This window comes from Zymoseptoria tritici, chromosome 8 (genome assembly GCF_000219625.1).
Source record: "Zymoseptoria tritici IPO323 chromosome 8, whole genome shotgun sequence".
Classification (NCBI taxonomy): domain Eukaryota; kingdom Fungi; phylum Ascomycota; class Dothideomycetes; order Mycosphaerellales; family Mycosphaerellaceae; genus Zymoseptoria; species Zymoseptoria tritici.
This window is the reverse complement of record NC_018211.1, coordinates 1,153,061-1,180,436: the sequence shown is the minus strand read 5'-3', so window position 1 is coordinate 1,180,436 and position 27,376 is coordinate 1,153,061. Positions and strand designations below refer to the sequence as shown.

The window sequence follows — 27,376 nt, the reverse complement described above, 5'->3', positions numbered from 1 at the left end:
TACCGAGGGACATCCTTCACGCTATTACATTTGCCATATTTCGGGTGCACAACGACATGCCCACGCGATCATCCTGATCTTCTTCTTCTTCTCCGACTTGACGAACACATACAGTCCCTACTGCAAAGAATCCATACCATCCAGCGACACACAACACTCAACATGGCAGAAGCACCCGCATATCCTCCTGCCATGCGCAAGAAAGTGCTCAAGGTCCTGGTCATATCATTAATTCTCGATCTGGTAGGTCACACAATCCCATCCATGCATGACAACAACACCTGCTAACACAAGACAATAGATCTCCTTCACCTTCATCCTCCCGCTCTTCCCCAAACTCCTCGAGTTTTACCGCAACACCGAAGCGGAATCCGGCCATACGGTCCTTTCCAACGTCCTCTACGGCCTCAACACGTACAAAAACTCATTTGCCAAGCCCATCAACGACCGCTACGACATTGTCCTGCTGGGCGGCGCTCTGGGCTCCCTCTTCTCCTTCTGCCAGGCCATTGCGTCTCCCATCATCGGCACTCTTTCCGATCGCTATGGCCGCCGCACCGCTCTCATGTGGTCCATGTGCGGAAACATCGCCTCGGTGGCATTGTGGTGCGCTGCCACCGACTTCCGAACTTTCCTCGCTAGCCGTGTTGTAGGAGGCCTCTCTGAAGGCAACGTGCAACTCGCCATGGCCATCGCGACCGACATCTCCTCGGATGCCGATCGCGGAAAGACCATGGCTCTTGTTGGCGTATGCTTCTCTGTAGCATTTACATTTGGACCTGCTTTGGGTGCTTTCCTCGCGAACATCACGACCGTCGCCGCCAATCCCTTCGCCACCGCTGCAGGAGTCTCTCTCGCGTTGATCGTGACAGAGACAATCTACCTCTACTTCGCTCTCCCAGAAACCCACACGAACCGCCGCACCACACACATCGGAACCGCAGCGAAATCTCACCCAGTCGTCAAGGGTCAAAGGACGAACTCCCATCTCATCCTGAACCTCACGCACTTCACCTTTATCCTCTTCTTCTCCGGCATGGAATTCTCCCTCCCGTTCATGACCTACGATCTCTTCTCTTACGGCTCCAAGGACACCGGAAAACTGCTCGGCTACATTGGTCTGGTCGCATCTCTCCTGCAAGGTGGAGTCACTCGCCGCATGCATCCTCTCCGCGTGGTGCAGCTTGGTGTTGCGTCGGCCGCTGTGGCGTTCTTCGTGCTTTCCAATACCAACACCGAACGCATGCTCTACGTCGCCGCTACACTACTAGCTGTGACAAGCAGCACCGTCGTCACGGGCCTCAACAGTCTGTCCTCTTTCGAAGCGTCTTCCGATGAAAGAGGCGAGAAATTGGGCAACCACCGATCTTTTGGCCAGGTGGGACGAGCTTTGGGACCACTCATTTTCTGTACGCTTTACTGGTGGGCTGGCCGTGACGCAGCATATATCATCGGAGGTTCAGGCATGGTCGCTGTGTGTGGACTGGTATTTGGCGGTCTGAAAGCACCAAAGGGTCTGGAGGGAAAGAAAATCGCCGAGGTAGAGAAGGTGGTGGAGGAGAAGGCGAATGGCAAGGCTGTCAAGGTTGGTTAGATCTAGAGAGGCTACGTAAAATTTGTTGTAGGAAATAATTTCTGAATGTAAGAAAATGTTTAGTCTGGGTCCTTTCACTGGCAAAACGGGACAGTGAGAGAAAATTGCAGTCACCGTTCAATGAGTACGGCAAATCTTGAGAGCGACAAGTCAACTCCAGTATAGCACTCTTCCATTCGACCAGCAAGAACACCACAACAGCGGTGACGGCGCCTTTCAACTTTTCAATTGATCTCACTACATCCTGTATTATTGCAGAGTCAAAAACTTCGACGTCTTTGGGACCGCCGTCAATCATTGGCGACACTCTGGGCTTCGTAGTGAAAGACAACGCACCCATCAAAAAAGTCATGGTCGTTCGCTACCCAACTGCATACACCCGCCTTGAACGAGAATCCCTTCCTGTCTACAGCACGTCGTCTCCTGGAAAGGAGCCGAAGCCTCCTCATTCCATGGTCCGTCCATTCCTCTCACTCGCAGACAAAGCTCGCACTCGGGTCGTCGTTGGCGGCAGCATGACAATAAAGGGCTTGGTCATTCTTGATGCAATTTTTCCCACAGCAAGCGCACTGGCTGTTGCAAGGTTCTTTTCCATCGTCATCGTCGTCAGCAAGCGGTCTTTCTCGGGGAGTGCAAGATCGAGAAATCGGAAAGCGGAGTTTTTTTTTGCAAAAGGGGGACTTACGGCCCGACTTGACGCAAATGTTGGGCATGTCTGTTCGAGGTGCACCACGTCAGTCGGAACAATCCCTTGATCGTGAGTTAGGACGTTGAGAGAGCGAAACGTACTCCATTGATACCATTCTGGATCGGTGGGATCGTCTCGGCCTGATGCCATGACGATGCTGATGATCGTGAACAGAGCCGCGACGACTTTGAATGCGTGCATGGTGGAATTTTGCTTGAACGGTCGGTTGTCCGGGTAGACTTGAACGTAGTTCCGACTTGTGGACGTCGAATAGCTCTCCGAGTGTGGTTGCAAAAGAGAGAGTCGACGCGTTCGTGACGAGAAGGTACGAGCATCTTATGCATCCTTTGCTTTAGCGCCGGAGAGTGAACAAGCTGGCTCCTGGTCCGGAAAAGTACGGACTTCCAACATGACATCCGAGTGTTGTGCGTGCGCGCAACTGTGCAAGGTCATCGTGGTATATCGCGCATTGCCCGATCGCCAGCGACGACTGCATGCTGGAATAGTGCTGGCTGTTGTGAACGCAATCGGTGCGCGGTTTCAGGCAGGTTCGAGGACCTGCCATGGGTACACTGGCCTGAGAACGATTCTCAAAAAGCGAACACTAATCCATGCTCCGACGACGGAGGCTGTACAACAGGCTGGCACATCGGAGTCGCGGGCGTCGATTTCGAGCATGAGCGTTGGTGGCTTCTTTGCGAGAAAAAAAAGGAGAAAAAAACACCGGCCTGCCACCAAGAGGTGACCACTTCGATGAGCCAACCTGCTGTATCCAAGGAAGGGGGCTGTGTGCAGAGAAATGCCGCGGCGAAGCCCAAACTTCAATATCCGCGGGACCCATGACAGGGTTATTGCAGCCTTGTGCTGCTGGTGCCCGTGGTAGATGGTCGACTCTCAAGGAAGCAGCTGAGCCAAAGCGAGACCGAGAAGTACAGCAAGTGAAGACAATCTGGCGTCGTTGGGTATGAGTTTCGTATTGATTGTGGTCTATCTCAGATCAGCACGCGGATACCAAAGTGGTTCTCCATCGCCAAACGCCTATAACGTCGACAAGACAACAAACTCCTTTTCATGGCCCAAAATCGCCCTGCTTTTCAACGTATCGACTGCTATAAGCCTCGTCCGAAGCTGCCCTATAAACGCCACGCCTGCAAAAGATCCCGACACTGCTGCGCCGCGCAATAAGTCCAATACTTGTCTACACAACATCAACGGCTGGAGATGGGAGCCCCGAAAGCTACCTGAACACACCATCCTAAGGGCCGCCGTATGGAGCGTAGCGCCAGATTCTTGCCTTCATGTCTCCCGAACCGGTCGCGAAGAGCGTACCCATCGGAGACGGCGCGACGGAGATAACTGAGAGTAATGTTAGCATCTACTTGCACCAACAACCGTGCCGAATCAAACTCACCCGAATTCTTATGTCCCTGCAGCATGAGCTGGGCATCTCCAGTCACGGGATCCCAGAATTGCACACCACGATCCTTGGAGCCAGACATGACCCACGCGCCATCCGGCGTAAGTGCCACACTAAGCACAAAGTCCTTGTGACCCTCGAACGTCCTCACACAGTCACCTCCTCTTGCCTGAGGAGCAAGGCTTCCGGGCTGGTATTGCGCTCGAGGGTTGAGTCTCCACATCCTGATCGTCTTGTCGAGAGATCCAGACACAAGGTGTTCTCCATCAGGACTGAATGCCACAGAGTACACGCTGTCTTTGTGGCCTTGCTCGCCTTCAGTACGCTCGACGAGGACTCCTGATCGGGTGTCCCAGATGCGAACGCTCTTATCCAGACTGCCTGCTGCAACAAATCGTCCATTAGGCGACATGGCAACTGTGGTCACGCCGTCTTCAATGGAGAGCGTCAGCACGCACTGGTTGTCCTGGAGGTCCCAGATTCTAATTGTTCGATCGCCAGATCCAGAAGCGATGTAGCGTCCATCCGAGGCGAAGTCGAGCGAGTAAATGTCCTGGTCGTGACCAGAAAATTGGTGACGGATCACCTTGGCGCCAATGTCCCAGACCTGTGACCACTGTTAGTGAAGCGTCTTGACTCCCTCTGTGCATTCAAACTTACGCGAATAATCTTGTCCTCCGCTCCTGTAGCCAGATACCTACCATCGGGACTGAAGCAGACCGATCTGATATAAAGGTCGCCGTCTCCGTTGGTGGACTGGTCCATGAGGTGGCAGACTTGCTTGCCGGTGTTGACGTCAAAAATCTGCGCGCTTCTATTACAGCCCGTGGCGATAAAACGACCATCATGACTGAAGCGAACACAGCACACCACGCTCTGATGAGGCAAGCTGTGAACCAATTCCACATCCAACTTGCGGTGCACTCTGGGGTTGAACACTGCAAACCAGTCGTCACCCTGGCGCTTCAAATGCGGAGGGAGCTTGTCCACATCGTATTCCGACAATTGGTTGCCAATCTGCTCAAGTTGCGCAGGGGTGTACTGGAAATCGGTAGCGATTTGTACATCACGATTCGGGGGAGGAGTCGGACGAGCGACCTGCGGCGAACCTGGATAGGTAGATGCTGGGTGCTGCTGAGGAGTGGCAGGACCACGAAGACCCGGAGGTCCTCCCAAACGAGGCTTACCAGGTCCAGGAGAGGCTGTCGGCTGCGGTGGTTGTTGCGAGCCGTATCCATTAGCTGCGGGAGGACCTTGGAGCTGACCGTACGCAAACGGGTTGTGCGGTGGACCAGGAGGTGCGTTCAAACTAGGAGGCATCTGTCCTTGCATATGACCGGGCATACCAGGCTGGCCTTGTTGCTCTTGTGGAGGTGGAGCAAGGCCTGGACCACCAGCGCCGCCGGCCATGATGCCTTGGAAGAGGTTGGCCGGACCGTGGCCAATGGCTGGCGGAGCAGGTTGAGAAGATGAAGCACCATGAGGACCTTGCGATGGGCCACCTCGCTGCTCAAGCTCATGGCGGAGGCGAGCAATCTCTTCTTCGTACCTGAATATTGTTAGTGCAGCTCCTTGATTGAGGTCGCGATCATGCTCACTTGTTCTTCATGGCCACGTGGGTCGTCTCCAGTTGGTAAATCTTCGATTTGATGACATCCATCTCTTGGATTTGATTATGCACTGTGAAGGGTTCATTGTCAGTGCTGGCATTCGGAGATCGCAATGTGCATTGCATTGAGATAGGTCTGAATCTCGCAAAGGCATAGCCGGCAGCCACCAAAAATGCCAGCTCTCTTGCGATCATGTCCACGTCCGAGTCAAGCAATAGTAGTCCAATTGACATGCAAGTCTTGGCATAGCAAACACCTCTTGCGCAGAAGCATGGCCCACGCAGATATACACACTGCCCACCCGTAGACCTCCCAGGAACGTATGCAACGACTTACATTGGTGTTCATGATCCGACGAGCGTCCAACCTGCGCGTCGAACTCGGCGCGCACCTGCTCGAGCAGATCCGCGAGACGACTGCCAGGCTGCGGGCCCGGAGCCATACCGCGATGCGCGTTGTACATGTCGGCAATCTCAGCTCTTGTGTCGCGCGGTCGAATCTCGTTTTTGGTGTTATTCAAAAGGTCGTGGACGCGCTGCGGAATCCACTCGGAGGTTGGAGTCGGTAGCGCCAACTGTCAGCTGAAAAGGCAGCCGCAGCGGTGTCGGGAAGAGCTGTCGTTGAGGTCGCGCCGCAACGAGGAGTCGGTAAGGAGGATGACGGAGCGTCGTCGGCGACGGTATTGATGGATGTCGTGATGGATGTCTTGGTGGTGGAGGAGGACGAGGAAGGAGAATGTGGACAGTGGTGGGAAGCAGGCGGCAAGCAGGACCGAGTCGAAACGGATCCAAACAGCAAAGCCACGACAGAACTGAAAGGGCCCATGGGTCGACGGTTCAAGGTTGCGGTCGAGTGGGTCTGCCTTTCCGCTGCACATCCCATGCAGATTCGAAAAAGCTTGACCTAATTGCTGTGAACACCATCCTTGTCGGCTCTTCTTGTACGAACGTTTGTCGTCTTGACCACGATCTAGGAAGAACATATACAAGAGATGGAGCAATAGCGAATTCAATGGATCCCAAATGGATCCCAGCTACCTCAGTATAATAAGCAGCGTTGAACTCACAACGCCTACAATCTTGTATATTTCCTCCTCATCCCCAAGATCTGGCTCCGTCACGGCCCACTCGGCAACAATGGCCGTTCTCCGCAAGGAAAAGCGGACCCTAGACTTGCAGGCTCGCAGCCCAGCGCCATGTCTAGCGCCGGTCATGGCGCTTTTACCCGCCCAGCCCCAGCGAGCCGACAGCGCTAATCGGATGTCGTTCAGATGCACCTCACCTTGCAGCGCTGCCTCGAAATCCTCGCAGTATATAAAGTACGTATCTTCTACTGTTGCTGTTCGGCTGACATCGGGCGTGTCGAGCATGGTACGTGAAGCGACAACGATGCATGCAACACCTGCAGTCCCTGTACGGCGACCAAGATCGGGAGACCTCCCTTCCACTACCGCATGAACAGCAAGTAGCACAAGCTTGGTTCGGACAGTTTGCACTGCATACGGCCCCTGCGACCTCTCTCGACGCATTTCAGTCGTCACTCGTCAGTCGAAGACGCCTTTCGGCTTTCGAGATCCCACCAGTCTTTGTGTGTAGCCATCCCTTCGCAGAGTGGCGTCACCATTCAACAAGGCTGACCCATGCTCGTACTCCCGTCCAACCTGCCAAGTTAAAGGTCCGTGTCAGGTGTCATCACCTTTGTGCCTCAGATTTGAAGGGATTTGGGGGCTTTGAATATCTCCGCAGCTATCCCGAGAGCACGGATGCCTTCACCTGAGTCGTGATGCCTGCTGAACCAGACTTCCGGCTTGGGATATCCCTTGTGTTGGAGCGAATAGAACGTCACAGCGTAAGGTCCGTTCGACACATCTTCTCCGAAGACTGGGGCGAAACTTGCACACGGCATGCTCGATCATATGCAGACGATGTCTTGCATGCAAAAATAGCGCTTATGTTCGGAAAGTCAATCGGTACTCTTTCCAGTCGAATATCGACGAGGTCGCATAGGACCCAAAACGTTTCATGAGCGGAAAAATTGATGCTTTGTTGGCAGGGACTGTATATGCTTCATGGCCGGGCGTGCATTCTTGCCATCGTGCTACTGGGTTGTGAAGACGCAGTTGGAAGGCTGTCAAATCACGCACTGATACTTGGGTAGTCGTGGATCACAGTTTCCAAGCGGTGCTCCAGGATATGACTCCGTCTCGATGATCTGGCAACCACTGCCATCTGTTGGTCTGCTCGGGTAGGAGCCCCTCGTGCCACAATGCGATATCCGTAACGCATCGAGCGGTATTTTGCAGCGGGATACAGAGCGAGCATGCCGCTGACTTCGGAGAATAGTGCATACTTGAGGCCATAGTGAGACTGAATAGTCACGGTCTCTTCGTGCTTCATGGACCACCGTTCTGGTACCTATCAGAGGGCTCATACATCCACCGTTCATCTTCCAGCTTGGCTAGAGCTTGTTCCCGCATACGCATCATCACTTCAGGACGCTCGCGTTCAAATTCTGTCTTTCATCAGCACTGTGAGCGAATAACGCTCATCAGTGTCCACTCACCGTCTTCGGCGTGTCGGCTCGCTCTTGATCCCATATGTGCACCAGACGTAAAGTACTTCCTCGCAATTGCAGCGTCTTCCTGATCTGCTCCCAATTAGCAACAAGTCCGTCCATTCTTCATATGGTCTGCACTCCATACCAACAGTCTCCGCCAGATCTTGCCCAAAAACAGCCGGTACAGCAGGAATACCCAACAACCCCGGACCACCAAGTATGTAACTCCCATCTTGCTGCCTATTTACAATATCCAAGTCTTCCACCGGCTGCTGCGGTTTCGGCTTCGATCTCGTCGGTCTACTCTCTGGCGATCCATGTCGTATTCTGCGCAACTGTTGCCGCTGTCTTGACGCTACGCCGAGCTCCTGCTCCGATTCCGAGTCGGGAAGGACATCATCGTCAAGTCGTGGTGTGCCGCGAGCGGTGGGACGGCGGGAGAGAGTCGGTGCGAAGAGATCGCGACCTTGACGGGTTCGAGTTGAAGCGGCGGTGGCGGTGGATCGAAGGCTTGGATTTGCGGGTTGTGGGCGGAGAGATGGGCCGGATGAGAGACCGGCGGTGGTGGAAGTTGTGGTAAATGGATCGTGGGGCGGAGGGCGAGGTTGAGGCATGCTGGATGGAATTGATATCTATGATGCGGAATCAATGTTCGGAAATCGAGATCGATGTGTTGTGGTGTGGTCAGGTCTGGAGTCCAATGTTGAATTGTTTTCCTTTGGTGGTGCGTGAGCCGGACATATTGAAGATTGACACCAAAATCGCGAGTCCCACTCTTTGTTTCTCGCGTGCGACTCAAGCTTGAGCCTCGAATTCTTGCTCGATCATTAGGAGTCGGCGAAGAGACAGGCTGGAAGAATCAGGAACACGTGAAGAGGATGGGTGCCTTGATAAAGGACTTTGCTCGAGGAGAAGCAAAAGCAGAGGTGCAAAGCATCCTCGGTATGGTATGACGTAGGTACTTGCTTATCGATACCGTGGGTTTCTGTCGACAGCGCGAACCAAGAGAAGGAAACGGTGTTCGAAAGCTACCTAAGGTACCAAGAACGAGCTCGCATGGAGGGACCGCATCTACACGCTCGAACTCGTCTTATGAAATGGCGAGATCTTGCATCAGCTGCCTGCGAGAGGCCAGACCACTTCGTACGAACGCTGACGACCAGTTGAACGCTTGATTATCTTCGCCATAGATGTCGGACTTCCACTCTATGTGTTACTCATCTTGCTGTCTTCAAACCGCTGGCACTCAAGAGGTGAAGAAAGGGAGTCTTTTGAGCGCAAAGTATACCTAGTCGCCTGTCAACGAATGGTCCGACAATGCCTCGACCTCCGTGGATACCGTACCCAGGATAGTACTTTGTGTGTCGAGGGCAGGCACATGACGTCCCTGGCGATGACTCCGAAGATCCAATCGCTGTAGAGCGCGAAGAGAAAACCCATGGCCGGCAGGAGATACCACATAATCGCTACCCAGGCTCGTATTAAAACTTCATGTAGATGACTTCTGCCCCTGCTCCGGTCTTCCGGTATTCTGCAAAATCCCCATACTATTGCGACAAAGATGATGAGGCTCACAAATAACAGAGTGATAGTCTCGCACTTGGCACCTGTGGCACTGCCTCTTTCGTTGTCGATCAATACTCCAGGTATATATCCCACTTGTCCCTCCATGGAGACCAGTCCCGCGAATCCTGCGATGCACGAGGCAATGTAAAACCCGAGGCCCTGAATCACTGCAAGAAGGATGTCGACCACCGAGTGGCTGATCTCGCGGAAGGGAAACCAGGGTTTGCGGTAGTATAAGAGACATACAATGGTCCAATACGTCCAAAGATGGCTAACGAAGCCGATCACTCCATAGGGTAGCGCATAGCATGTTATATCGCGGGCCCATTGCTCTTCGGCAGCAACGAAGCTGTTGGAGTGCTCGCGCCGGTAGATGTTGTGATCGGAGATAGCAATGTTGGAGGAGCCTTGAAGACCGAGAAGAATAGCAGGTATCAGAAGCAAAGCCGTTGTGATGCTGGACAAGGTCAAAAGTAGGGATCACGTGTGTCCAGCGAAATTCTTCATCGTATTGAGAAATTGAAACGGCAGAGAAATGAGATAGTCGAGTCTTGATGGTGCGAGAGTGCACTGCATCAAGTCGAATGACTTGCCTGACTACACAATCCCTTTTCAATCATATGCTGCAGTAGAAAGGAAAGGGAGGCCTCCGATTCCCGTCTCTCGTCAAAGTCGATCCAGAATAGATGAGAACCTGCAAGAGTAGGCTGTGCGAAGGGGCATTCCAATCATATCGATCCAAACGCAGCCTTATGAGCTCGTCGTGCAGGCGCCAGAACAAGGCTATGCATTGAGAGTCGAGGCCTCCTGCCGCAGGCTGCATGTCGGTGCTGCCTTGTAGCAGCGAAATCGAGTGTTGAAATAGCAGAGGTTGCATGTCTCTGCACATATGTATGGCATATATGGTGAAAGGGAGCAGGAAACAAACCGCGCGCTGATCACATGGACGATTTTTCCGAAGCTGATGATGTAAGCGGCTCTACAGGCATGAGATGGGGAGAGACGAGAGCGATGTTCAACCGTAGAGATTTCCTTACCTTGAATACACGCCCCCAAAACTGATCTGTGATCTCGCGTCTACACGCCTTGACTCGTCTATCAGATCGCGAGATCTTGCATCAGCTGCCTGTGCCGGGCAGGACCATGCGAACTACCGTTGCCAGAAGGCGAGCAGATCGACATCGAAGCTCTACTGCCGACGGAGACGACTCCTCTCCCATGTTCCCGAACCAGCAGCTCACCTGAGCCGACTCTTGTTACAGCGCTATGCGTACGGCGCAGCAGTGGGCATCGAGGTGTGGCACTCACAGCGATGCTGCGATAGAGCGATGTGCGTCCGGCGAGCACATCCAGCGCGATTTTGTCCAACTTCCAACTTGACGCCCTGCAATCCATGACTTTGCAGCAGCGGCCCCGAATGGGTGACATTATTCTGACCTCCCACTCAGCCCTGGTCCAAATGGTCGGCCTACTATGGACGTGCATGCGTCTCCTCACAGCATTCTCGATCCGATGGAAGGCGTTCGTTGGCTGGCTGAGTCGACAAGATATTCTCATTGGTGTGTCGGCACCATCAGTCGTCGCATCGCTCGCCTGCTAAGCGGAACTCTGAGCTGTCGGCACGGACGGTAGAGATCTATTGGACACGAGGTGGGCGAGCATGCCGCGCTGGGCGTGCATCTCAGAATCGTGTTCCTTGTCCAAGATCCCACACTGAATCGCGATCTCTCCACGCGCGCCAGCCGATTAAACTTTATTCGCTGCACTCGTGCCGCCGACCTCAATCCAACGCAGCTAGCCTAGCTTGCTGTTGCTCGATGCTGCAGACGTGCCTTCTCAATATTTTGTTGAAGGTGGGAGCGGTCCGTCAACATAGAGTTCCCGTCATCCTGGATGGACGATCGAGAAAATGCGGGCAAGTCCTGTATATCAACCATGCCCGTCCGGCCGATGAGCAGAGGTATAGCTGAGAGCTTTTGAACTTTCAGCCGCATCTCTCGGGAAGCTGCCAGTACTACTCATCTTGATCAGATTAAAGCTTGCAGTCTCGTCGCTGGGAAGCTCGCACTGCTAGCTTGAACGACATCAGATTCACACGAACATAACAATCACAGCGACCAAGCATTTCATTCCTCGCCATGGCGGAAGGAATGATGCCCAAGAAGCCTAGTCAACTGCTACAGCGACGACTGAGCCAAGCTCAATACAACCACATCGAGGTCGCAGGAATGATGTCGTCCTTCAACATGGCTTTCCGACCCGACGAAGCTGCGGCTCAGATGATCATGCCATTCTTCCAGCAAGAGCAGCAGCAGAAGTTTGGAATGAATGTACAATGCCATTCGATAGCGCCAACCGACATTTTCAACGACTCTCCAACCTCGCAAGACATGCATTCTCTGCCTATGGAGACTGGATTCTCGACCGACTACAACTTTGGATTTACGAACAACGCAAGTTTTGGCAACATGACTTGGGCTACTCCAACGATAAACAGGCCAATGCCACACTTCTATCAATCCCACATGCGAAGTGATAGCTACGGCAGCGACAATAGCTCTACCAGCTATACCAGCTCGGCAAGCTCTGGCAGCGAAACCTACATCAAGATGGAAGAGCCGTTGCAACCTCAGTCGCTCTTTGACGCCGAATCATATACGTCGAGCTCAGACTCAGCTCCAGGCTCGGATGAGCTCGAGGAGAAGCCGGTCGTTTTCTCGACGGACATCGACACTTTGATGCGTGCCATTCAATCGAAGAACGGCGACTCACAACCCGAGCAACAAATCAGACAAAAGCCTAGGGTCGTACAACCACCAGCCAACAAGCACAAGAAACGCTACCAGTGCGACGTCGCCGACTGCGGCAAAGCCTTCTACCAGAAGACACACCTAGAAATCCATACTCGCGCCCACACCGGCATCAAGCCCTTCCTATGCAAAGAACCATCCTGCGGCCAGCGATTCAGCCAACTCGGCAACCTCAAGACCCACGAGAGGAGGCACACCGGCGAGCGGCCATACCACTGCGACATTTGCGGCAAGACTTTTGCCCAGCACGGCAACGTACGAGCCCACAAGATCGTCCACACAGCGGCGAAGCCTTTCACATGCAGACTGGACAACTGCAACAAACAATTCACACAGCTCGGCAACCTCAAATCACACCAGAACAAGTTCCACGTCGAGACCATCCGCCGCTTGAAGCAACGATTCGAAACGATTCAGGAGGGCGACGTGGTTGACAGCTGGGAGAAGGAGATGTGGGAGTACTTTGTCAACCTGTACAAGAACTGCAATAAGGGCATCAAGGGACGTGGCAAGGACAGGAGAATCAGCACGACTTCGAGACGAGACAGCATCACAAGCGGAGGGTCGTCGAGTGGCAGCGGCTTTGATATGGACGGAATGTCCTTGCAACAACGGTTTTATTGAGACGGAAATCCGAAAATTTACTGGATATTCGGCGATACCAGAGACATGCTGCTTGTATAGGAGGATTACAGCACCGCGACAAGCTGTCTGGTTAATGATAACTTATTTATTCACTATTAGAGATACCCCAAATGAAGCGAACACACAATACCAACCAGGTTCCATCAACCTCTCGAGCTCAAAGCTCAAGCTCTCCCAAGCTCCCAGCAGCCCACCGCGTTCACCGCGTCGTGACGATAATCACACTTGCGTCAGTCGTGCCGCAATTGCACAAAACTGTGAAAGCTTCAACGCAGTGCACATGCACAACCCCTCACCTGCGCGAAACTCTCTTGTCGTAGCGCAATCAGCAGGTTGAGCCGCGCCCCGCATGCGCATTAGCTACAACTCCTTTGGGACGAAGCGTGCTTCCTGGGTCGCAAGATCTCGGCGCGGGACTTGTCTTCGCGGCGTCGATGGCTTTTTTTGCGTCGTTGCGTCATGTTTGTCGCTGAGACATGGCGGGAAGCTTGATCTTGCCCCACGGTACTGTGTTTACTGACTCCACGATGACGACCGCAGGGTGGAGTTGATGAATGAGAATGGAGGTGGACTAGAGTTGTGTTGATGGTGGAGTGGTTGGAACTTGTGAGAAGCGATCGCGCAATGGTAGATGCCGTGCAGGTTCGGCCTTGCGAAGGTTTGACTGTGCCGATCTCCCCAAGAAGAACTAGAGCAGCGCAAACCGATAGCTTTCGCGAAGAGGTCTGCTGGAAGAGATGGATGGTTATGATGGGCAGACGTCATGAGCGGTGCCTCGAGCCGTGAACGTCGAGTTCAATTCCGACACATAGGCATAGAATAGCTGATAAGCGGCTGGCGGCGTAGCCATTGGGGCTGGGTGCGGAGTACAATTCATGCACACATCGAAGTTCAAGCACAACACATCACCGATGCTATGCTTGGCATGCGACTCTGTCCTGAACTAGCAAGCCGCTATGCCGCCGCTGACTCTTGTGAAGAACTGCGTAGGACGGAATAGACTCCTGCAAGGCGGTCAAGGCTGGATGTTTCGGCAGCTTGAATCGCAACCCACCAATGGAAATTCCACCAGACTTTCGATAAATCAGCCTTTCGCATTCATCCCGACAACAAGCGACTGGTGGCTCACCGTTCTTTGAGCTTGCATCGTGCAACATCGCGGAACCGACTTTCGATCTGACGCAGTGGCTTGGGATTGGAAGGTGTGGAAGCGACTTCAGCATTCTCCAGATGTTTGGCTCTCGCAAAAAGCATCGCCAATACCCTTGAACATCGTCCTTTGCGGAAGACCTATTGGAGGATGTGCATTTCATAGCTGTGGGATCTGGAGTTTGACAGCTCTGTTAGCCGGATTGACAACCTTCATGTCCGTGTTGCCATTCGAGAGCGGCAGCGATCAGCCAGCATCGGGGCCAGGAACGTCGGCACAGACCTGGTTGTTGCGACCTTACCGGCAAGCTGCTCAATGTAGCAGGTGGGCATTTGAGATCGGAGATGTTCTCGTTGAAAGAGCTCAATCACTGGATGAGGCCCTTGGCACGTCTCTTTAGTTCCACACAAGGCTTCGTTCTTGAGGAGCCGAACTTCGATCATCTGGCATCGTCTTGCTGCTGCTGGTGAGGAGCCATATCCGATGATTCGTGGCGGCAACTTGGTGGTCTCCAAGTGAGATTGACAAACAAAGGAGGTCGAACTGAGTACCTCTACGTTCTCTTCTGATGCAGCAGTACTGCATCGACTTGTCGTAGTCTTACCTGACGTCCGAATCATCCCTGTCGAAAACCATGGAACTGCTTGCTGGCGAAACGGCGACAGGTGACGCTTCATTTCTTGGATCCAGTCATTGCTGGAGCAGCCCTTGGTTGTCGTGTAGCTTCATCTACTGTCGCATCTTTGCAGTCTTTCTGCCGATCATCAGGATCGCGTCGTCGCCGTCTCGGTGTTTGATGTTTACGAAGGTCGGGGAATTGGCAACGTTCCTTCTCATAATGCCTCGCTCGTCTAAACTCCTCAGATGAGCATGTACGCCTGTCGAATGGCCAAGTCAATGAGACCTTCGTAGATGTCGTCAAAGTGCAAGACCAATTCGATGTTTCACCATAGAACGATTGGTCGGCAAAATTGTAAGCTCATCGTGCGGCCATTTAATTCAAGCTTTTAGAACTAGCTCCTCGCGAACCCTGCGCGTCGCGTCAAGTCTCGTCTTCCTCCTGGTCGCGCCATCGGTCTCATCCCACTTCATCAGCATCATCCGCCCATTGAACAACACACAGCCTCTCCATCGCCCGTCTCCTGTACAAATCAAGCACATACTCGCGACAATGCTTTCCATCTTCCGCCAGAATGCGCCTCGTGCCGCCCGCGCCTTCTCCACGACTACCGCTCGACCCCTCGCGAAGATGCAGATCATCGGTCGTCTCGCCGATAAGCCAGACGAGTTTGACACCTCGACCGGCAGGAAGATTGTCCGTTACGCACTGGGTGTGTCTTCCGGACCAAAAGACGAGAACGGCAACCGGGGCGTGAGCTGGTTCAGAGTGGCTTGCTTCATGGAGGATGGGCCACAAAAGGATCTCCTGCTTAGTTTGGGTAAAGGGTGAGTGCTTGAGCTTATCAAAAATACTTGCGGGAGCGGAGAAGCATCGTCTTCGACCTTGGAATTGCCAAATGCTCGGAGAAGTGCCAGCTGACGGAACAACAGATCTCAGCTTTACGTCGAGGCAGATGCGCGCATGGACACATACGAGACCAAGCCGTTGGAGAAGAACCAGCAACCGGAGAAGCGCACGGCGCTGAACTTACTCCAACGTAAGCACTTACTACGCGGCTCTCCATCCTACGACCCAGGTCCGTCTAACGACTCACTTAGGCAATTTCGAGATCATTTCCTCCAGACCCCGCGATGGAGAGGACTCGGATGGCAGCGAGTAAATGGCAGGCATCGGAATCTAGCTTGGCAAGAGATCAGTGAATGATGTTCAGTCCTTTGTACAATACCCAGGAATGCACGGAGTTGGCGCAGGTGTGACCACCGGTAGGGACGGAATGGAGGATCGGAAACGGCCAGGCGGCCATGCGTTCCTTATGTGTAGCAAGAGTGAGATACCTCCCAACTCAGAACTTTGAACAGCACAGCAGACACAGCACCTCCCGAGAACCTCGAATGCCAGGATTTTCGGACTATGGAAGTCCGACGATTATGTCGACGGGTTCTACGCAGGAAGAAGATGGACAAATGCCGGCATGCAGAATCACCACCACAGCATCGCTCATCCGCGGCACGCATGTCAAGAACAAACGGGCCCTTCGGGTGTCATAGTCAACACGATTGTCAATGAGATGATGTATGGCCTGTCGAGAGATGCGCGTGAGGGAATTACGACTACCGCGCACAGTTATGCACCTTTCCCGATCGCGAGCTTGCGTGCACTACATGGGTGATAAAGCCGGAGGAGTCGGCCGGCCAGAGCTTCCTTTACGAGAGCGTCAGACAGTAGCCTTGCATGCGTCTCGCGGCACCACATGAACGATAGCTTTTCGCACGTGGCCCTGACACAACGAAGGGAACGCTGTGAAGAGAGATTACAGGAGCCGATGCAGGGTTGTTGATGTTCACTGACATAATATGAGAGGAGGAAAGGAAACCGTGAATGATGACAATGGATGTCGGGATCGTCGCAAATACGGCTATGTTTATTGTCCCATGCTCCTTGTTGTCTCCGCTTCGTTCATTAATTAATTAATCGTATCGTCTTTTCTCTTCCATCTCGTTCCCGTCCGACGACATCAACCTATACCGATCATACTGCAGTTTCTCTGCCTTGTCGTCACACTTTGCGCCCCAACCGCTGACCATTTCGCTGAGTCTGGATCGCGAGCTTCTCGTAGAACGGACGAGACCTCCGCGAACCAGGTTTGCTCATGACCTAATAGAAAATCGCAATCCGGCCACCACAACTTCTTTCACAGGAAATTGCTGCGAACAAATCTTTTCCTCCAGACCTCACCTTCTCCGCCCACAAATCGATTCGCACGATCCGGCTCCGACACCTACAACGCGAGCACAACATGGCATAAAGCGATTCACAAGGAAGCTGAGCCGCGGCTGCAGCAGCACTGCGCGATTTCGCGCCCACGCTGTCATTTCATTTACGTTTGTCAGCTGCTGGAGGAGGGCGCCCGCCGTCATTTCGACTTGATCCGACGTGGAGCTCTGAGCCGGAAGCCGAAGCGGTGCGTGCGGTGGACACACACAGGTTCAATTTAGGCACCGCAATAACCGCGACCTTTTGATCTACCGGATCGCCTTGTGGTGGATTTGTGGCCGACCTTTGCACCACTTCCGTTTTGAGAGTCTTGTTGCGCCCGCCAAGTTCAAAGGGTTCCTCGGCGGCAAAAGCTTCGCCGTCCCCCCAAGTCTGCCATCCCAGACTTTCCGGAAAACCTTCCACGGCACTTCTCACCGACCTTTTCCTCACCGCAGGCTCACATCGCTGCACTTTGTGCGTCACAGCGCCGCTGTCCGGGCCCGGCTTGTGAGCTTGCGCTCGTGCGTGCGTTGTGCGTGTGTGCGACGATAGCGACTTGCAACAGGCCAATCGAATCCCAGACCGCCAAGCATCTGACGCAACGTCAGATACCTTACCGCGGATCCCAGGATCACAGGCAGAACGAAACATGGCCGTCCTGGCCGATACGACGTCGCCGGCGGGGGAGGCGGGCAGACCGGATCCCTCGCCGTTACAGACTCCTTCGACATCGACAGCCTCGTTCGCCTCTTCAAAGCACGGCGACGCCGTACAATCGCCTCCAGCTGCGCCAGCTGCGCCATCGGAAAGCAGTCAGCAGCCGCTGACAAATGACGAGAAGACCAGTCGTCCATCGCTACAGAAGAAGCCGACATTCTCCTCGCGCATCTCGCGCATGTTCTCTCAGCGCGACACCAACGAAGCGAACCGAGAGGCTCGCAGAGAAGCCAACGACAAGCTGCCCGAGGAAGTGATTGAGGAGAACAACGATCCCGCCAAACCTCGGCCTGACCAACCCTCGAGGTCCTCGTCGAAGATCGAGAAGATGGGATCGGTGCGAAATGGATCGGACGCGACTGCGGCAAAGAAGAAAGAGGAACCAGCAGTATCGAGGAGATTTTGGGTCGAGGAGAATGGAGAACACTTTCACCACCTCAAAGGCGCAAAACGGCAGGACAAGTTGACAGATATATTCCGCGATCTGATGCTAGGCAAGAAGAAGGACCACCACGACGAGCAGCCACTGTCACTCATGTCAACCTGGGTCGACCAGATCAAGAGCGAAAAGGACAAGTTGGCCAAGGAGAAGAAGGACGGTCCTAACGCCGCGGCATCGTTGGTACAGAAATACGGCAAATGCCAGGAAATTGTCGGTCGCGGCGCATTCGGAATTGTGCGCATTGCTCACAAAGCGGACCCGAACAACTCAAAACAGGAGCAACTTTACGCTGTCAAGGAGTTTCGTCGAAGACCTCAGGAGGACTCGAAGAAGTACAGCAAACGACTCAACTCGGAATTCTGCATCTCTTCGTCACTACGGCACCCGAACGTCATCCACACTCTGGACTTGCTCGAAGATGCAAAAGGAGACTACTGCGAAGTCATGGAGTTCTGCGCTGGCGGGGATCTCTACTCATTGGTACTTGCAAACGGCAAGCTGGACGTCCTCGAGGCCGACTGCTACTTTGCGCAGCTCATGCGCGGAGTAGAATATATCCACGAAATGGGCGTCGCGCACCGCGACTTGAAACCAGAGAACCTCCTCCTCACCACCCACGGAGCTCTGAAGATCACAGACTTTGGCAATGGCGAGTGCTTCCGCATGGCGTGGGAAACAGAACCACACATGACAGCAGGAGTTTGCGGCAGTGCTCCGTACATAGCTCCTGAGGAATACACCGACAAGGAGTTCGACCCACGTGCAGTTGACGTTTGGGCTTGCGGTGTCATCTACATGGCCATGCGGACCGGCAGACATCTCTGGCGAGTGGCCAAGAAGGATGAAGACGAATTCTACGAAAACTACATTCGCGGCAGAAAGAGTGAGGAGGGCTATGCTCCGATCGAGACACTGCATAGGGTGAGCTTCCATCTTCCATTTTTAACAACGATCTATCAACTAATACTTTCTCCGCTAGGCTCGCTGTCGTAACGTCATTTATAGCATCCTCGACCCGAACGCCAGCCGCCGAATCAGCGCCCACCAGGTCCTCAACTCCGAGTGGGGAAAGGGCATCAAGCTCTGTAAAGCCGGCGAGCAAGGCTTATAACAATGATAGTTGAGGCAGCGCAAGGACACACCGCACCGGCCTCTTCTGCTCCTGAATGACACCACTTTCGATACCTTGACGACTCCTTTTCTCACTTCAAACCTCTCGTTTTGTTCTCTTGGTTATACTTGCTTGGGAGAGATTTATTGAGCGTTCAGCGCGCGCGACGACGACATATCCGGTTGGACGAGATGCATGGTTCGCATACGCATGGGAGAGCGCGGAGCGAATCATCAGCGTTGCGTTTATGATGTACATACGGCCTCGTGGAAGTTGACATGAATCTTATTCTTCAGATCAGCGATGTCCTCTGCTCATCAAGTACATCACACTCGTTTCCAGAGCGTGAGGCTATGCAGACTCTAACGCCGACAGAATCGCACTGCCTCTCATCATCTTGTGGGAGTCAAGCGACGGTCTGGTGGGCGAGTGGGCCTCCGAGTTCACATTATTAATAAATCGCAGCACTCCGCAACAAATTGATTGGGCAAGAAGCTTGCACTGAAATGTTGCATTCTTGGCGCTCTGCCTCGAATCACGACCAGAGCATCGTCACCATCATGACGTTCATTACGTAGCTGGTCATGTGCCTACTTGCGGTCGAAGGAACGAACGACCATGGGTTGGAAGAAGGATTCCCGTGGCTGTGCTGAGCTCCGGCTTAAGCGACAGCTCCAAGCCTTGCGGCCTCCCACCAGAACGACTTCAGCCTCGAACCGATGTGGAGAGATGTGATGATCGGAGTACACACACAGCCTTGAGAGGATGTTATAGTACAGAGGTCGGGTGAGTGTTGAAAAGCTGATTTTCTACAATCAACGCACTGCTTTCTACATTCTCAAAGATTCCCTGTACCATATCTTTGAACAAGACGACGAACTCTTCACGCAGCGACTCTTGAGCATTTCACAACCTCATACGGCACCTCTCCCGCACCACCCATTCACACAATCATGGGTTGCGGAGGCTCAAAACCTGCTCCTGGCAGCTATAATCCCAACATGTCATACCGACCAGTCAAACGACGAGGTCACAAAGGATACGTTCATACGGACGGCGGAGCATCAGGTTAGTCTTGCAGTCCGGCGGGGCAGGAACGTAGGCACTGGAAGTCGCTAACGTCCTACAGCTGGCTATGGTGGCGGTGGCTTCTTTGGCGGACACCACGGCGGCCATCACGGCGGTGGAGGCTTCTTTGGAGGCGGAGGTGATGGTGGTGGTGGAGGTTTTGGAGGCGGTGGATGCGATGGTGGTGGCGGTGGAGGAGGAGGCGGAGGAGGTGGAGGGTGCTGAGTGCAGAGTCGAAGCGACATGTGGTCCGTCCAGCTGACGGGACTATTGGAGACTGTACCTCATTACGATGAAGCGATGCCAGATATGATGATACCAATACGTGAAGCTTCAAGACAGTCCATCGGTATGCTCTTTTGCCTAGTGTCGTACCAACCCGCAAGGACAGGATGCGAAGTCTTCACGCACAGACTTCGAGAGCGGCTACACAAAGGCGTAGAGTCGTCGTTGGTCAGAATCCATTACTGTCCCTTAGTCAACCGCTGCGTTGCTGCAAGACGATCTACCTCTCCGCATAGCAAGGACGACCTTCCAGAACACCAAATTCCTTCTCTAAGCACACCGTGCGTTCCAGCTCAAAGTTTCGAAATGGGTTGCGGAGGCTCGAAACCTGCTCGCAGCAGTACCAAAATCGCCGGTGGCGCGTCAGGTCAGTCTTGGACCTCTTCTTAGAAGTGGACGTTGTGATACATAGCTGACATGCAGCAGCGGCCTACGTTGGCAGTGACGGCGGCGGAGATTCCGGCGGACATGGACACGGACATGGACACGGACATGGACACGGCGGACACGGACACGGTGGATATGGACACGGCGGCCATAGTGGATGTGGTGGTGGCGGTGGATGATCGGTAGGATGGAACGACAGATACGTCGGCTTAATGAGTGGACGCGCAATTGCCTTGACATTGTCACCATGCTAGACATACGATGATACTAGAGACATGAAGATCAGCGTGTTCGTAGAAAACGGTATGGTTGGTTTTGTCCTATCTTTTGCGCTCGGTGAACTCTCAATCCAACTGCCGAACCCGTCACGCTGGTGACGCCGTCTCAAGAGCGTGAACCCAGAACGAGCCTGGGCTTGCAGTATGAGAAGCCTTTCGATCATATCGTCGGTCTTCATCGTTGTGAATATCTTTCAAGGGAATGGAATGTCTCTCTTCCCTTGGCCAGGAACCTGCCTCCATCATCGTATCGTTGCTATTGGCGATGTTTCCAGACGAATCGGTGCTTCCGGATGCATGAGTTACAGTAGTCGATCGTTTCCAGAATCGTCTGATCAAGTTTCTGATAGCCGGCATGCAGGCGCAGAGGACTGCGAGGTGCTGTTCGGCTGAGGACCAGTAGCCGACGCGAGCGTAAACATCTGATATTCATGGTAAGGCTGTGTGTACGAGAGGCTTGTGGGACACGTGAGACTGACAAGTAACGTTCATTGCGTTGCCGAATTGTAGAAGAGTCTGCAAGCGAATCACAGAAACAATGGGGACTAGTAGTCCAATGGCGAACATGAGGAACACCAGAAGCGTCTTCGGCGTATTGAGCTTCATCTTCCACAGCTGAGGTCTAGGGGTAAAGGTCAGCGTACAGAATCTGGGAAAGGTGCTTTCGGAATCGCATACAATGGAAGAACGACCGCCGCTACGTCAAGAAGAATGTTGACAATGGCAGCGACCCGAATTTGAAGATTGATGTTGTAGCAATGGCCCTCGTGTTCTCCATCCCAGCGATGCCAGCTCTGGAAGATAACGTGTTAGTTATGAGACTGAGCCTGTGCGAAAGAAGCTACTCACATAACTGACAGGCACGCACTGAAAGGTCGAAAGAAGGAAGAACACGACTGCACAAACAACGTTCAACCCGATTGAGATGAAGGCCATTTGGCGGAAGACCGCGCCTGGAAAGATACGCAGGTACGTCAGAAGCATTGAGATTCTGATAAATGACAGTCCAGTCAGATACATGGTACCCTCGAAATAGTCTGCGTGTCAGTCAGCATGGATAGGACTTAGCCCGGCTGCAGTGTGAATGTACAGATGTGTAGTATGTTAGTGATGTTCTCAAAAGAGATCGTCCAGATGCTGCTTCCCAGGCCGGTATTGACGACTAGTTTGCCCGTTAACACCCAGAAAGCAGGGAAGATTGTGGAAGATTGTGACTTACGAACGATCCCAAGAGCACTTCCTGGGATGACGAACAAGATCATCGCGACGGTCAACACTGCGTCGTCCCACCATAATGGCTGCAGCGGGTACAAACCCCATGGCAGAGGCAATTTGGCAAGAATACGGAGGAGAAATCCCAAGGTAGCAATTGCCAGACCGATCGGAACAACAGGAGGCTTCAAGGTTGGCGGATTTCGGCTGCAAAGGGCTTCGGAGGCGTTCTTCGATGTGAGCGATTGCTTGATCGTGCAGCTCGATACGACGCATCTTTCCACTTGGGAGTTGAAGACCGGATCGTTGCAGGTACATTCGAAGTCGTTCGCTGCGCAAGGCGATGCTGCCGCGGCTTGTGCAGTGCACGGGAGCTGTGTAGGAACTCAGAGATGCGATTAGAGGCATTGCGTTGACGACATACTCACGGCGCACTGCGGGATCGTGGTGAGAATTTGCTGCAAGATGTTCGGGTCCAATGGTGCTGTCTTTTGGCACAGTCCTAATACTGTCCAAAGACCGAGGAGGCTCCAGCTGAGTCGCATGATGTCTGAAGATGCAACGATGGCAGAAGCCGTCTGGTAGATGGCAATGATGTCTCACAACGGACCGCCGAGGATTCAGAACTCATATCATAATAGAGCATGCGTTCTTCCCACACTTGTACTTGGAGGCTGGAGCATACTGGCGCGGACGCAGATCGCTGGGCGAGTCAAGTAGCGCTAGCAAGTCGTGCGAACCGTTGGACCGACAGCCAGCATGAGAGAATTGTCAATGAATATGCCCAAAGTCGACCTCTCTTGTTCTGGAATATCGCCTGCTGAGAACGTGGTGCGATCGTAGGTAGCGGTATGCCTCCAGAATTGTATGGTGAACGAGAGAAGCCGTCCAAAATCGTTGGACAAGGCTGCAAATCTCCAGTAGTTCATGACTCTGTTGTTTCAGGTGCCGGAGCTTGTTCATTTGGGATGATGCCAGATGTTCGAGGAACTCGCTTTGAGACCTGGTTGAAAAGTTTCTTCAAGCAAGGACTAATGTGTCTAGATATGACCTTCAAAGGGCACCATGTCACTTCCCCGCAAGAACCTGTCAGTTTCAGGTTGAGCATCGCATAGATTGCCAGGTCTCGCAGTAGTTTCATCGATCGATCCTAGAGACCGCAGCACGCTCGAGGCTGGATCAAGGAACACCTGGCATGCGCAGCCATAGGCGCGGTTGGAAAGGGGACCCTGGAGCCTCCATATGATCTAGAATGCAATGCCAGTGTCCCAGAAATGCTTGCCACTTCGCCACCAGATCATGTCAAACCACAAGTCCCAACTCCTGTCGTCCTTCGCTCCAAGACCGATCAATCGCAGTGGGCTGAACGCAACGGGCTCGTATAGCCAGACTCCTCCTTTGGCAAAATCATCGGTCAAAAGCGGTGCGGTATGGTAGAGCCAAATGACCGTGAATGCAAAGTTCGCAGACTGTTGTATCACTTTTGGAGCGTTCTCGAAGATCGCCACTTTCCGCAATCGATCTGAGATTGCCGTCTGTAAAATGATGCCAATCCCTTGCAAGAGGAAGAAGCGGAATGGTCCGGCAATGGGTCGCGTATCTCCAAGTTGAGTATGGCTTCCACAAGCGTGAAGACAGCCTGAAAGGGAGAAAGCAAGCAATATTGAAAGAAGCCTTCCACGAGAGGACCTTTTCTCAACTTTCAGATATTCCAATACTCGTTTCGCGGGCGCTTCGAACGAGTATCGGAAGGTCTGGTGCCAGTACTCGCCCCAGAACCCTGCGAGGCCTTTGTTGAAGATCGTGGAAAGGTTGCCGAAGAAGTCGGGAGGGTTCATCCACGCCTCACCGCGCGCACCGAGGATGGGAGGACCAAGAACACCACAGAAGAATAGCGGGCCGAGTCTGAAGATCTCCAAAAGCGGAGTATGAATTCCTGCCAAGGATAACAGCAGTCGATAGCATTTGACGAGTACGGCGGAAGACCTGATCATATCAGGAAGAAACGCCGGTGGTGGTGCGTCCATGTATCCCCAGAAGTACGGATCATGGTGCATGAGAGTCTTGGTGGCGTCCAGAGCAAAGAAGCCGATGACCAATCTGATGAAAACGTATCGTAGCAGTGCGTTTCTGTCCGAGAACCGTCGAGTGCCAGCAGAGCAAATGTCAACGACCTTTCGATCGTTGGTTTCGCTTTCATGACCGTCAAGTTCTGCTTTGGCCCAAGTAGGTATGGATGGAATGCCAGCAGATTTGATATTCCAGCCCACACCTCTGAACGAGCAGAACAGGTCGGAGATCCAGTCCAGGCGTTCCAGAACGGGTCCGGATGGATATGACTGCCAGTACAGACTACCGCGCTTCTGCGACGGTCCAGGCCTGGTGCGAACTTCAGTGGATCCTGACTGCCCGGTCATCGTCTCATTAGACCGCATAATACCTCCATTCGTGCGAGAGCTATCCGGTATCACATTGTCTGCATGCTCAATCCGTTGGAAGTCGACCTGGCAGTCGTTGAAGAACATTATCGTACCACACCACAAAGTGCCCCACGCGTTGATGAGACCAACGCCATATGCCGCAGCAGGATGCCTTCCTCTGTTGGTGGCAATACACCAACCAGAGAATGCACAAAGGAAGCCATAGAGAGGAAATCGCAAGGCTTGCAGAGTTGGCGATTTCCGATGATCGATGAGGAGGTAGACCAAGATTGTTATGGCGCCCAAGGCAACCCAGGGATAGACAAAGGGTCGAAATTGTCCCGAATCGATCAACTCGTCGTATAGATCATAGTAGTACTGCTTTACCTGCCGCGGTGTCTCCAATCCAGGAGGAAGCATTGCGAGTCAGATAAATTCACTGGGGTATCCGTAAGGCGAGGCGAATCGCAGCGAAATGTATCAAGCCGGCCATCTTGACAACAGATGTATGCCAGCGAATACTTGCACTACCAGCGAGGCTGGCCACAATTATTGAATGGTGACGTCTCGAGCGGTGGAGCGGCAAGTAGTGGCACAAACACGCTTAGTCAGCGAGCGGGAGGGACCGCACCGAAGCCACGATCTTTGACCACGCCTTCGGAGTCGAATCAACATTGGCGCATCGATTCTGGATTGTCGTTCTATCCAAACAAATCTCCGCCGCAGAGGTAGACGAGTTCCCCTATAAGACCGCCGAAGCGCGAGAAACGACCGCAAAGATGGTGAACATCACGGAGAAGATCAAGGAGTATGCGATCTTCACAGAAAAGCTACCATGCATGGCGCTGATTTGGACCCAGGATTGAGGATGAGATGAAGAGGACACAAAGTACTAAGGATCCAGCTCATTGATGCAGAACTCATGCTAACATCCTGAAGAAAACAAGGCAACCGGTATGTTCTCATTCAGGCCAGGCTCGAACTTAAGCTAAGACACATCAGAATATCATCTTGGCTTGTTGAAAGGGTGAGGTCAATCGCGGAAGTGACTGCCTGAACATTGCTGACACTTCTTAGAAAGCTTGCAAGATATCGTGCCCAACTGCTCGAGCCAGGTCCTGGCGCAGGAGGTCCTGGCGGAACCGGCTTCGATGTACAAAAGTCTGGTGATGCTCGAATAGCACTCGTGGGCTTCCCGTCCGTCGGAAAGTCAACATTTCTCTCCAAAGTCACGAAAACGAAGTCCGAGGTCGCTGCATATTCCTTCACGACTTTGACTGCCATTCCTGGAGTGCTGGAGTATGGAGGTGCCGAGATCCAGGTTCTCGATCTTCCTGGTATCATTGAAGGAGCTTCAGAGGGTAAGGGCCGTGGACGGCAGGTCATTTCGGCGGCAAAGGTATGGCGAAGTCCAGCAGATCCGCTGATCAAGAGTATGCTGACAGTTTGAAGACCAGCGACATGGTCCTCATGGTTCTCGATGCCACGAAGCGAGCAGAACAACGGGCGCTTCTTGAAGCAGAACTGGAAGCAGTCGGCATCAGGTTGAATCAAGCACCTCCGAACATCTACCTCAAGCCCAAAACGGCCGGCGGTATGAAAATCACATTTTCCTCTCCACCGAAATATCTTGACCAGAAGATGCTTTACAACATCCTACGAGACTACAAGATCCTCAATTGCGAAGTATTGGTCAGAGACGAGAACGGTATGAATAGATCTTCCGGCCTGGCTGCCTCTTACTGATTCCATGCAGCCACTGTGGACCAATTCATCGACGTGATCATGCGAGATCACAGAACATACATCAAATGCCTCTACGTCTACAACAAAATCGACAGCATCAGTCTGGATTTCCTCAATCGACTAGCGCGAGAACCCAACACCGTCGTGATGAGCTGTGAGCTGGATCTTGGAATCAAGGAGGTCGTTGACCGGTGTTGGGACGAATTACATCTGATCAGAATCTACACGAAGCGAAAGGGCATCGATCCGGATTTCAGCGAAGCCCTGATCGTCCGGAACAACAGCACAATTGAGGATGTGTGTGATCAAATTCACCGGACGATCAAGGACAGCTTCAAGTATGCATTGGTCTGGGGAGCGAGTGCGAGACACGTACCGCAACGTGTGGGACTGTAAGTATTGCATGCTGCGAAGTTGATTTGATGGGATGGGTACTGACTATTCCCAGATCACATGTTGTTGCAGACGAGGATGTTGTCAGTATAGTGGGAACCAAGAGCGGTTTGGCAGCCAAGTAGATACAACCTTGGGTGCATTGCAAGATCAATACACGCAGCATGTGAGTATGTCAAGCCTATGCGTCGGTAATGCAATGTGAAGTCTTCTCAACTCACACTGACACACACTAGCGGCGAAGCAAAAGAAGCTTTTGCTGACCCACTTGATGCAGGCACTCAATGCTGTGCAGAATCAAGATTATCCACAAGAAGAGTGGCAAAAAGTTCAAAAGTCGAATTGCCCCCCCCATGAATCGAACATGGGTTATCCGCGTTACAATTGTCGATGCCATGATCGA

At 53.0% G+C, this 27,376-nt stretch overlaps 7 protein-coding genes across 7 annotated transcripts; 4 read left to right on the top strand and 3 right to left on the bottom strand.

Moving 5' to 3' along the window:
* Nucleotides 1–22: 22 nt before the first annotated feature.
* On the top strand, nt 23–1,594 carry MYCGRDRAFT_110461 (uncharacterized protein; the record flags this gene model as incomplete). The annotated part of the gene is made up of 2 exons (XM_003850330.1): nt 23–243; nt 302–1,594. 2 exons carry the CDS (start codon nt 163–165, stop codon nt 1,592–1,594), a joined length of 1,374 nt encoding a protein of 457 aa, XP_003850378.1.
* Nucleotides 1,595–3,537: 1,943 nt separating this feature from the next.
* On the bottom strand, nt 3,538–6,029 carry TUP2401 (transcriptional repressor TUP1; the record flags this gene model as incomplete). The annotated part of the gene is made up of 5 exons (XM_003849990.1): nt 3,538–3,638; nt 3,694–4,306; nt 4,360–5,248; nt 5,298–5,379; nt 5,646–6,029. 5 exons carry the CDS (start codon nt 5,770–5,772, stop codon nt 3,538–3,540), a joined length of 1,812 nt encoding a protein of 603 aa, XP_003850038.1.
* Nucleotides 6,030–12,169: 6,140 nt separating this feature from the next.
* MYCGRDRAFT_46610 (uncharacterized protein) lies at nt 12,170–12,865 on the top strand (the record flags this gene model as incomplete). The annotated part of the gene is made up of 1 exon (XM_003850331.1): nt 12,170–12,865. The coding sequence occupies one exon, from the start codon at nt 12,170–12,172 to the stop codon at nt 12,863–12,865; it is 696 nt and encodes a 231-aa protein (XP_003850379.1).
* Nucleotides 12,866–17,959: 5,094 nt separating this feature from the next.
* Nucleotides 17,960–19,184, top strand: MYCGRDRAFT_47042 (uncharacterized protein; the record flags this gene model as incomplete). Its single annotated transcript, XM_003850332.1, has 2 exons — nt 17,960–18,994; nt 19,053–19,184. 2 exons carry the CDS (start codon nt 17,960–17,962, stop codon nt 19,182–19,184), a joined length of 1,167 nt encoding a protein of 388 aa, XP_003850380.1.
* Nucleotides 19,185–21,289: 2,105 nt separating this feature from the next.
* On the bottom strand, nt 21,290–23,114 carry MYCGRDRAFT_74768 (uncharacterized protein; the record flags this gene model as incomplete). The annotated part of the gene is made up of 6 exons (XM_003849989.1): nt 21,290–21,624; nt 21,682–21,824; nt 21,881–21,996; nt 22,052–22,239; nt 22,293–22,364; nt 22,422–23,114. 6 exons carry the CDS (start codon nt 22,462–22,464, stop codon nt 21,290–21,292), a joined length of 897 nt encoding a protein of 298 aa, XP_003850037.1.
* Nucleotides 23,115–23,661: 547 nt separating this feature from the next.
* MYCGRDRAFT_110457 (uncharacterized protein) lies at nt 23,662–25,318 on the bottom strand (the record flags this gene model as incomplete). The annotated part of the gene is made up of 1 exon (XM_003849988.1): nt 23,662–25,318. One exon carries the CDS (start codon nt 25,252–25,254, stop codon nt 23,662–23,664), a length of 1,593 nt encoding a protein of 530 aa, XP_003850036.1.
* A 295-nt stretch (nt 25,319–25,613) lies between these two features.
* MYCGRDRAFT_45983 (GTP-binding protein) lies at nt 25,614–27,098 on the top strand (the record flags this gene model as incomplete). The annotated part of the gene is made up of 7 exons (XM_003850333.1): nt 25,614–25,642; nt 25,695–25,723; nt 25,828–25,861; nt 25,912–26,233; nt 26,287–26,542; nt 26,591–26,972; nt 27,029–27,098. The coding sequence occupies 7 exons, from the start codon at nt 25,614–25,616 to the stop codon at nt 27,096–27,098; spliced, it is 1,122 nt and encodes a 373-aa protein (XP_003850381.1).
* Nucleotides 27,099–27,376: the final 278 nt, after the last annotated feature.